We start from the raw sequence: 12500 nt of genomic DNA on the forward strand, positions 1-12500 counted from the left end.
TTGGTACTCATCACCACATCATAGCATTGCCATACTTTGACTTCAGGCAGGCTTAGAGACAGGTAAAAAGAAAAGTGATTTCAAACACACACCTATTTTGATATCATGCTCGTCCATTGGAGTGACAAGGATCAACTACCCATTATAGGATGTAAGGACACACACACACACACACATGCATACATACACATACATACTAACCAAAATACTCTGGGATTTTTCAAGTATCTTATAGTAATGGATCTCAAATTACCAAATATTTGATACCTTACTTTCTCTTCCCTTCAAAAAGCTAATAGTGTGAAGTTTTTTAGCTCCACTCACACACCACCAATTTTATTAAACAGAACACACAATGGAGTTTTGATTCTTTACAATTCTTTCTTTGTCAAGATGCTGGACAAATTTAAATGTTTAAAACCATTTTTATTTTTATTCAACATGTTAACATGTGTATCCCCATTTCTACCTTAACAACCCTTCTCATTTCATTGTTTTTTTGCTGTTGTTTTCAGTTCTACCGCATGCTTTCTCCATGACCTGCAATCTGTCACGCCATGATTAATTATTTTAACAAAATTTTAAATTAAAATTATTAAACCAAAAGTACAGATAATAGAAAATATGTTCACTTCATTACTTGATTAATGTGGTTGTTAAAATAGCTAGCATTTTGTAGGTTGTGTGTCATGTTCTATAGATATTATCCTCTTATCATTTGGTGCAGCAACGTGGGCGTCTATAAGAGCAATCAGACTTTTATTTATGCATTTCTGTTGTTTTTGTACACGTGTATGACTCTGTGTGTGTATGTATGTATGTATCTATGTATGTATGTTTGTATATATATATATATATATATATATGTATGTGGAGGCGCGTGGCTTAGTGGTTAGGGTGTCAGCATCATGATTGTAAGATTGTGGTTTCGATTCCTGGACCGGGCAACGTGTTGTGTCCTTGAGTAAAACACTTCATTTCACGTTGCTCCAGTCTACTCAGCTGGCAAAAATGAGTAACGCTGCAATGGACTGGCGTCCCATCCAACTTGAGAGCACATACACCATGGAAATCAGGAAACCGGACCCATGAGTGTGGCTAGGCTTTAAAAGGGTGCATTCATTTTTATTTATATATACGTATATGTGTGTTTGTACTCTTGTATTGACATCCTGTCATGGTTGTAAACAAGTGTCACCTTCATTACAAATGATGTTGTTTATTATTTCTAGTCTTCCATAAAACATCTTTGACTATGGAGCAATATTACCATGCTAATATGGGTTGGATGGTTTGACAGAATCCAGTGAATTGGAGAATCCCATCGTAGTCCAATGTCTTAGTTTTGACATGGTGTCTACAGCTGGACAACCTTCATAACACCAACCCTTTCATAGGGTGTACTGGGTGCTTTTTCTCTTGGCACCAGCCCTTGTTGGGTGGCCTGACAATTTGCAAGACAAAAATGCTTAAGATAGCTCAAAGATGGAGAGGAGAATGTGAGTGCTGATTTTAAGTGAGGTGATGAGTGGAGAAACGGTATGGATGAGAAGAGGTAGTTGTGAGTGGTTGTAGTAGTAGAGAAAGAAACAGTGTAGATGTATTAAATGTTTTTTTTTAATCAGTGTATATTTGCCAAAGTTTGTCTCACAGGACTATTTTTGCTATTACAGAATTTGGAAGTGGTGATTTGAATATCAACCACTCTATATTGTGTTCGAGTGGAACCCTAGAACCTCCAAAATTTTGACAACAACGGAAATGGGAAGAAAAAAGATCCAAATTTCCAGGATCGGCGATGAAAGGAATCGGCAGGTAAGTTGATGTTTTTCTTCTTTTTTTTATTTTATATTTTTGTATGAAGGGAAATGGAATGTATGTATGTATTTGTGTGTGTGTATATGTGTGTGCTTGTGTAAGAGGGGTAGAGAAAAGTAACAAAAGGTAACAGAAAGAAGTTAACATCATCATCATCATCATCATCATACAAATCAACAGTACAGTTAGCGGTCCCTTGAAATTCCTGGCTTTGTACTAAAATTTGAAACCATTAATTTAACCGAGGTGCCTTAGTTCAAATATTGTTGAGGTCAACTTTGCCATTTGTCCTTGTGGGTTTGATAAAATAAAGTACTTACTAAGGCCGTTGGTATTAAATAACACCACCAAGCCTTGCTCAAATTTCTAGCTGCGTACCTAAGTTAGAAATAATTAATACTACTGGAGTGTGATAAGGGGGTGAGCTGGCATAATCATTAGCATGCCTTGCAAAATGCATAGCACATTTCATCAGTCCTCATGTTCTGAGTTCAAATTCTGCCAGGACTGAGTTTGCATTTCATTATTTCGGCATTGATAAAATTGGTACGAGTTGAGCACTGGGGTCAACATAATTTACCCCCTCCTTCAGAATTGGTGGCTTTTTACCAAAATTTGAAACCAATATCACTGGAGTGTAAATGACCTCACTAATGTCTACATAATTATTTTAATTATTTATTTATTCATTTATGACACTTTCTCTCATTTCACACTGTGCAGACACTGTTGTTAAAATTTATTTTATTTTAAAGTATTTAAAAAAAAAAGTATTAAATAGAAAAAGAGAACTCTTTTTCTGCTCTGTCCCCCATCTCCTTACTCACACACAAATATACAGATATGAAGAAAAAAGAATATAAAAAACCAGAAACAAAACAAAAAAAAATCAAGTGATGCTAATAAAAGAAACTCTAAAAATAATAACAATAAGAAAAACCACCCACCTCCAATGCTCTCCCCCACCATCATTACCACTAATAATAAAACAATAAATTAAAATGTAAATAAACCCAGCTAAATGAATGGAATGCACATTAACCAAAGTTCTTGTATGTGGAGTTTTGTTGTCATTATTTTCATAGCTTAACAATTAAGTACCCTTTCATAAACTGATGTACTTTTGAGCAAAGTACTGTTCATTGTGCACCCTGTTTTCTGTTGGCTGGAAAGCTTCTGACATTTCCAACTTGCTCCAGTGAAAGAATGGGTGAGATGGAACGCAAAAGAGCAATGGAAAACAAATGCAATAATGAAATGGGTAAATAAAGTAGATATAATTTTGATATGTTTTAAATAAAAATAAAAAAATTGAAAAATAAAATGAAAAGAAAGAGAACTTTGGAATAAATTATTTACTAACATGTCCATCCCATTTCTATTGTCATGAACTTACATATGTGTGGTCGCATATACCTGGAGTATAGTATGTGCAAATCAAATAAATGAGCATTAAAAATAATAATAACAAACAACAAGAGGACGTGCACATGGAATTTATTAATTTGATGCTCAGTAAAAAGAGAGTTTTTGTTATTTCGAGCATAGCACTTTATCGGAAAGGGAAAAGGGAAAAGTCAAAAGAAGGTAGAAAAATCGCCAACAGCACACATGAAGTTACTGTGTGTGTGAGTGTGCGTCTGTCTGTGTGTGTGTTAGTTGTTACTCGATTCATGGCTCAGTTGAAGGCGGCGAGCTGGCAGAACCGTTAGCACGCCGAGCAAAATGCATAGCCGTATTTCATCTGCCATTACGTTCTGAGTTCAAATTCCGCCATTGTCGACTTTGCCTTTCATCCTTTCGGGGTCGAATAAATTAAGAACCAGTTATGCACTGGGGTCGATGTAATCGACTTAATCCGTTCGTCTGTCCTTGTTTGTCCCCTCTATGTTTAGCCCCTTGTGGGTAATAAAGAAACGGATTCACGGCTCAGTTGCTAAAGTATATGACCACCAACCGAAAGGCTGTTGGCTCCAGATCACCTATTATTACTGCTAATCATGACATTTAACTCACAAGATTCTCTATTCACCCAGATGTAAAGAGATAGATATATTTTTGGAGTAAAGATTCACTGAATGAATAAATTCAACATTTTGTTCCATAATTCTCTTCTGTAATCTTATATCTTAAATGACCATCTCTGCTGCCATCCACCTCCATATTAACGCTTTTGTGACTATATTTCTAATGAGATGACTGTCTGTGCATTTCAATTAATTATTGCTCACAGTAATCAAGATTTTGAAGAGGATTTGTAAAATATCAGTAACTATATATCATCGTCATTATCATCATCGTATTCAATGTTTTAATGTCCACATTGCATGAATCAGACTGATTTCATTGAGGCAAATTTTCTGTCTGGATGTCCTTCCTGTCACTAACCCTCACCTGTTTTTCGAGCAAGCTATTACTCTCCCATGGCTGGACATGTTTTCATGGTAGATTGCAAATGAAGGACACTAACTATATTTGTATTAGGGTGACGCTCATTGGCAACTATTGTGCAGTGTAAGACGAAGAGACACATATACACACATTTATGAACACACACACATATAAATATATATCAATTTTAATAAATTAAAGGTTGACAGCAAAAGTTAATAAATACATAGGCTACCAAAAATATATAGAGAAATTCTTCAGTTTAATATTAAAATGCTTCCATATATGATTTGACTTGAAAACATAGCTTACACACATACACACTTACATAGATACACACACACACATATATCATCGTCATCATCGTTGTTTAATGTCCACTTGTTGAGTGGTAGTGGGGGACAAAGACCTACACATACACACACACCTGATCCACTCACAAAGCTTTGGTTGATGAAAAGCTATAATAAAAGACACTTGTGCAAGGTACCACACAGTGGGACTGAACCTGGAACCATGTGGTTGGGGAAGCAATGTTCTTACCACACAGCTACATACATGCCTATACACACACACACTCACACACACATACACACACAATCACACACACACAAATAGGGCTTCTTTCAGTTTCCCTCTACCAAATCTATTCATAAGGTTCTGGTCAACCTGAGGCAAGAGTAGAAGACACTTACTGGAGGTGCCACATAGTGGAACTGAACCCAAAACCATGTGGTTCGGAAGCAAGCTTCTTACCACAGAGCCACACCCATGCACACACACACACACACAAACACACAAACACACACAAACACACACACACACAAAGGGCTTCTTTCAGTTTCTGTCTATCAAATCCACTCACAAAGCTTTGGTTGACCTGATGCTATAGAAGAAGACACTTTCCCAAGGTGCCAAGCAGTGAGACTGAACTCGGAACCATGTGGTTGGGAAGCAAACTTCCTACCATATAGCCACAATAAGTGATCCATTAGTCACAACTGGTATACATTTTGTCTGTGCAATTCTGGCCGACCCTGGGTTAATTAATTACTGACACTCTAATGTCTAAAAACAAAACCCATAAAAATATCTATGATACATTGACCAAGGTAGTCCTAGATATACATACACGCTAAAAGATTGTATGCCTTTGATCATAGGTCAGTCAAAACAGGACTGACTTGGACTGCTGGGCTATCTAGTCTGGTGTTCTACTCTTCCAGCCATGCCCCTCACCACCACTATCATCACCATCCCCACCACTCAATGACTGACATGATTATGGTAATGATTATTAAGAAGCAGAGAGGATGACCTATCACTGCATGATAGATAAGTACCAAGTGCAGAAGATTTAATACTCACTAAATAACATGTAAGAGTAAATAATAAATAAAATAAAATGAAAAAACAACAAAGCAGAAGTAGATTATGAGATAGTGAAAACGTATACATGCATATATATTATATATATATATATATATATATATATATATAATATATATATATATATATATGCATATATATATCATCGTCATTTATCTATATATATATATATACAAATGCAAATATACATATACGTATATACACATTCTAATATATATGTATACATACACATATTATATATATATATATATATATATTTAGTTATATATAGATATATACACACACATGTATTACACGTGTGTACATATATATGTGTATATATACATATATATTACATAATTATACATATACATATATTACATGTATGTATGTATGTATGTGTGTATGTATGTATGACTATTTTCTTGCAAGGTGAGGTTGTGAGGTTAGTCAGAGATTTTGTCATTGTTGTAGATAAGATGTGCAAAGGTCAAAAGGTCACTATGAGAAATAAATGAATTAGTAAAACAGTGTGATTGCAAGCAACATAAATGAAGGTCACATGGCTATGACTACAACAACAACAACAACAACAGAGTTTGTTATGCTAATGTGTGTGTGTGTTTGTTAGTAAGTTAGTATGCTAAAGTAGTGGAAATTTGCTCATCATACTTATAAACGACACAACACACACGACTGCACACACACACACACTCACTCACACACACACACACACACACACACACACACACACACACACTCCTACACCTTTGAAGGAAATTTTTCTGAAATGACTTTTCAAAATATTTGGGGAAGGAAATTCAAAAGTTTTGGTTATTTCATTTTTTTTTTAATGTCAAAATAGCTATCATTTATGAAGACTCGCTCATTATTTATATTTTTTGTATAACACCAGGTCAAATTTTATCGAGTCCTCCACAATATCATAGCCATTGGGTTATATATCGGAGGTGTGGTTATTGGTAAATCAGAGAACTATGCAGGCAGATTTAAACTGTTGTGGCAAATAAAAAGAAACAAAAACAGGCCTTATGATAATTCATTTCATTCTAGATTACTTTGTCAAACATGAAGAATGTATGGCAAATGAGGATTTGAACTCAGGACATATCTCAAGGCATTTGTGCTGCTGTGTGGTGAGAAGTTTGCTTCTTAATCACATGGTTCTGGGTTTAGTCCTGTTGGTTGGTACTTTGGATGTCTTGTACTATGGCCTCAGGTTCACCTAAATCTTCTGAGTGGATTTGGTTGATGGAAACTGAAAGAAGATCGTTTTATATACTCTTACTTGCTTTTACTCTTTTACTTGTTTCAGTCATTTGACTGCGGCCATGCTGGAGCACCGCCTTTAATCGAACAACTCGACCCCAGGACTTATTCTTTTGTAAGCCCAGTACTTATTCTATCGGTCTCTTTTGCCGAACCGCTAAGTAACGGGGACATAAACACACCAGCATCGGTTTTCAAGCAATGCTAGGGGGACAAACAGACACACAAACACACACCCGCATATATATATATATACATATATACGATGGGCTTCTTTCAGTTTCCGTCTACCAAATCCACTCACAAGGCATTGGTCAGCCTAAGGCTATAATAGAAGACACTTGCCCAAGGTGCCACGCAGTGGGACTGAACCCGGAATCATGTGGTTGGTAAACAAGCTACTTACCACACAGCCACTCCTACGCCTATATGTATGTATATATATATATTAATTATATATATATATATATCATCATCATCATCATCATCGTTTAACGTCCGTTCTCCATGCTAGCATGGGTTGGATGGTTCGACCGGGGATCTGCGAAGCCAGAAGGCTGCATCAGGCTCCAGTCTTATCTGGCAATGTTTCTACAGCTGGATGCTCTTCCTAACACCAACCACTCCGAGAGTGTAGTGGGTGCTTTTTACGTGCCACCTGCACTGGTGCCAGGCGAGGCTGGCAACGGCCACGGTCGGATTGGTGCATTTTACGTGCCACTGGCACGGAAGCCAGTCGAGTCGGCACTGGCATCATCATCATCACCATCGTTTAACGTCTGTTTTCCATGCTAGCATGGGTTGGATGGTTTGACTGAGGACTGGCGAGCCAGATAGCTGCTCCAGGCTCCAATCTGATCTGGCAGAGTTTCTACAGCTAGATGCCCTTCCTAATGTCAACCACTCCGAAAGTGTAATGGGTGCTTCTATGTGCCACCAGTACGAGGGCCAGTCAGGCAGTACTAGCAATGGCCACACTCAAATGGTGTTTTTTATGTGTCATCTGCACAAGCCAGTCCAGCGGCACTGACAACGACCTCGCTCGAATGTTGTTTTTCACGTGCCACTAGCACAAGTGCCAGTAAGGGAATGCTGGTAATGTATATATATATATATATATATATATAAAATACTATATATATATATATATATATATAAAATATTATATATATATATATATGTCCGCACTAGTCGCCATGATAGGTCGTTAGCCACTACACATATTTTTTTCTCTCCTTGTTTTTTCTGGGTTCCTTTCTGGAGAAGAGCATAGGCTCGAAACGTAAAAGACTTTTTCTATTCCTGAACGTTATACTAATACATCTGTTTGTTTTGTACACCACCTGTCTTCATCTTTTGTTTCTTTCGTAAACTCTCCCTATATATATAATACTATATAAATATATTTATATAAAATACTATATATATAAAATACTATATATATATATATGTATTATAGATTGAATCTTGCTTGCTTGCAATGTTACTCATCCAAACTGCTGCATAATGGGATAATACTATGAATTATGTGCTCCCTGAAATGTAACTATGAGCAGAATGAAACAAATTTCTCATAAATCAGAGTTTTCAGGGCATAATGGGAAAAGTCTCTGAAATTAACCTAATCCTGAAAAGGAAGTAACTGTTGCCTTTCCATTATACACAGTCACTTGACAATGAAAATATATGGGTTTTTTTTTTCTGTAAATGTTTTTAATTTCGCTTTTGTTAAACAATATTTTATTCATTTAGAAATATTTTTAAGTGAATGTGATCTCAAAAATGTAAGTTGTTTGTACAATAAGTATTTATATTTTAGCTTTTTATAAACAGACAATATTTTAATGCTGTTTTAAAAATTATATTCAAGTGAATAGCATTAGCAAAATTTTTTTTGGCATATCTAAAAAATATTTTAAAGACTATTTTAGCCTGATACGGCCAGTTTAAGTACTAAAGGATTAATTGACCCTGAAATGATGAAAGGAAAGGTCAACCTTGTTGGCATTTGAACTCAGAAGATAAAGCTGGAAGTAATGCTGATAAGCATTTTGTCTGGTGCATTAATGATTCTGCCAGCTTCCCATCATAATAAAAAAAAAAAGCCATGATAATGATAATCCTTTCTACTAAAGACACAAGGCCTGAAATTTTGGTGGAGGGTACTATTTGATAATATCGACCCCAGTGTTTCACTGGTACTTAATTTATCGATCCTGAAAGGATGAAAGGCTAAGTCAATCTTGGCAGAATTTGCACTCAGAATATAAAGACAGACAAATTCGTGCTAAGCATTTTGTCTGGTATTCTGACAATTCTACCAACTTGTTGCCTTAACCCTTAACAATTCTACCAACTTGTTGTCTTAACCCTTAACAATTCTACCAACTTGTTGCCTTAACCCTTAACAATTCTACCAACTTGTTGCCTCTGGATCTCTTGTACAAATGTCTTGTTTTCATAAAATCTTCCACCAAACCTTACTCACAATTTTATGTTCCTAAAGCTAGCTTAATGATAACTAAGTTATTTTACTAAACTCTTTGTTGTATTTAAGATTAATTGAAAGAAACACAGAGTACCTCAAAATAAATGCGATAACAAAAGGGTTAAGAAGAAAAGGAAAAAATTAATAATGAGATTAAACTTGGTTATGTGGTGAAGGATTCTGCTTTACAACTGTATAGTGTTGAGTTCGGTTCCACTTCAAAATCCCTTTGTATTAGGTCAGACATACACTTGTAAATATTGGTTTCAAATTTTGGCACAGGGACAGCAGGTTTTTATAGAGGGGCTAAGTCAATCAAATAGACCCCAGTTTTCAACTGGTATTTATTTCATCAACCTCAAAAGGATGAAAGACAGAGTCGATCCTAGTGGCATTTGAACTCACAACGTAAAAATGAATGAAATTCTTCTAAGCTTTTCACTCAGTGTGCTAACAATTCTGCCATCTTGCTTGGAAATATTGCCATTCAAAATGCATGTTAAGAGCAGACCCTTTGGTAAACTAACGAAAAACACTTTTTATTACTAATTGCAATATAAAATAAATAAACAAATAAACAGACAAATGAATAAATAAATAAGTAGATGAGTGGTTAAGGTCCACAGATGAAAATTTTTCTCTATTTCAATATTTCTGATAAACATTCTTTCTCATGACTACAGCGGATATTAACCTTTTCTCTCACTAACCCTTTCCAAAAACAAACTTGTTTGTGTTTCGTTTACCTTTTTATCTTGAGTATGCTTGATCTGTACGTTATCTAAATAGTATTAACCTGAAACTGGCCTACATTTAACTCAAATAAAGACTAAGAATGCACACCAATGACTTATAGAGCATAGATGTGTGATTAATCTTTTGCCTGCCATGTGTATCACATGTGATACAAAGGACATTTCCCTGCCATCCATACACTATATATGGTACACATTCCTAATGTTTTTTTGTTTTTTCAACTGTAACGTAACCTGGGACATGTGAAAGAAAGCATTATATTACTTAGAATGTATGAAACAAGGGCTAACTAAAAGTTAGAAAACATGAATGTACAGGACAAATTTATGAAAATGCTTTTGAGAAATGGAAGATTAAGTCAGTGCACCATCATGGCCACCATCTAATGACTGAAGCAAATGAATGAGTGATATATTTATGACAGGTCAATGAAATAGTTGGTAGAGTTGTAGGAGAAAATACATCACTATTTCTTTTTTTATACATCCTTTTATGATGTGAACTTAAATCTTGCCCAACCGTGTTGTTTTACAATTGTCTGAGGTTTGCAAAATGTGTACTTTGGTAAATGCAAATGGGGTCGTTTGTTCGTTTGTCTACTTTCACATTGGGTTTTCCATGCAAGCATGGGCTAGATGGATATACTGTTAGTTACTGAAGTATCATTTTACAGCTGGATGCTCTCACTGACATTGACCCTTATCTGTTTGTCAAGCAAGTGATATGGGAGCTATTATTGCCCAAACCTTTGAAGAGGCAAAGCAAATGGATAGTTTGTTGACAAAAGTTACAACAATAAACACTGCTCGTAGCAAACCATTTTTGTACAGAGAAAATATGCCTTCTCTTTTCCAGGTCTGTTTCAGATCTGGAACAAACAGATCTTGAACAGATGTTGATGATGATGATAATGTTGTTGTTGCTGACGATGATGGTGACGATGATGATTTATTCTTATCTTTTACAACTGAAATTCCACATTACCATTTGCCAGGCTTATTTAACACAAGAATGGTTTACATTCTGTATTTGCATCATTTTCTGGTTTTGGAATACCATCTCCAGTTAAATGGGCATTGTCTATTTTATTTTTCTCCATAATCTAAAATAGTATGGCAGTGAGCTCATTTTTGTACTAGTGGCAGGCCTTCATATGTACTGTTAAGCTCTCTTTGAACTGGGTCCAACATACTTTTTAGCATTTGCAGTTGAAGATTCTTCATATTATATTACAGAAATCATTTTTTTTGCTTCTTTTTTTTTTTTTTGAATGCTCTGTTTTAGTGGCTTCTAGGATAAGGATAAATATCCATTTTAAATCCATAATCTTAAGGATCCACATGCTCATATTTCTACCAATCTTTTAGGTCTGATGACTAATCCAACTAGAGGAATCTATTGGATACCAATGACAAATTTTTTACTCTCTAAAATAGACCAATAGTTTCTGTAGTCCATTGTCCACTCATGATACCAGCTATTTTTAGGGTTGAAGATTGGGGTTCTCATTGCCATATCCCCTATGTTATACAGCCTTCTTTAACCCTTCAGCATGTTTGTTTATTCACATAGTTTTGAATTAATCATGCATTATCTTGTAGCTTCAACATTTTGAAGAAGAGATTGTTTATTTTTATAATGACATTGTAGAGTAGATATGAGAAACTGGATCTGTCCAGTTTCAATGTAAGACAGGTAGAATATTTGAGCCTGATATAACTGGTTGAAATGCTAAAGAGCGAAGCGGCTCATCTTCTTTCAGTATTGTTCCTTCCACCCACTGAGCCACACTGGTATTCATTTTCACTAGAATGTCTTTAGACATACCTCTGTTTAGCAAGAGAAGATATGTGGGCCAGTCAAAAACAAGAACAACAACCAAGTTTCTGCTGTTCAATCTCAAATCGAAGAGGGAGAATTTGTAGGAACTAAATGAAGACAGCATTTAATTGTAGACTTCATATGAGTCAGAATTCTAAGTTCCAACCTTTTTATTGCTTTTTGTCCCTTAGCCAGATATACAAATTGTATTTTTGTCATGTTATTGGCAAGAAAGATCTTCAAATCCATTTATAAATTATATTTTACATAAATTACTGAAATAGATCTCTTTACTGTCTTTTGCCTATATATCTACATCATAGGTACATTTCTTAGTATGTCAAATTTACAATGTGTTTCTTATATATGTGTATGTGTAATGCTGTGTGTATGTATATATATGCATATATATGTATGTGTGTGTATATGTGTGTATATATTTATATATATATATATACATACACATATATAAATATGCATGTATATGTATGTATATATGTATGTATATGCACATATGTATGTATATATGTACATTTAAGTATGTATGTATATATGTATGTATATGATG

At 35.1% G+C, this 12500-nt stretch overlaps 1 protein-coding gene across 6 annotated transcripts in view; it reads left to right on the forward strand.

Annotated features, from left to right (window-relative positions):
- The window catches only part of LOC115211031 (myocyte-specific enhancer factor 2C), a 226189-nt gene that overhangs the window by 16954 nt on the left and 196735 nt on the right, over nucleotides 1-12500 (forward strand). For all 6 annotated transcript variants that reach the window (XM_036502245.1, XM_029779882.2, XM_029779884.2 and 3 more), the window contains one exon: nucleotides 1674-1815. In XM_036502245.1, the coding sequence (XP_036358138.1) occupies nucleotides 1762-1815 (54 nt within the window). In that variant the 5' untranslated portion in view covers nucleotides 1674-1761. The remainder of the gene's footprint in view (nucleotides 1-1673; nucleotides 1816-12500) is intronic.

The sequence above is a fragment of the Octopus sinensis genome, linkage group LG4 (genome assembly GCF_006345805.1).
Source record: "Octopus sinensis linkage group LG4, ASM634580v1, whole genome shotgun sequence".
Taxonomy (NCBI): domain Eukaryota; kingdom Metazoa; phylum Mollusca; class Cephalopoda; order Octopoda; family Octopodidae; genus Octopus; species Octopus sinensis.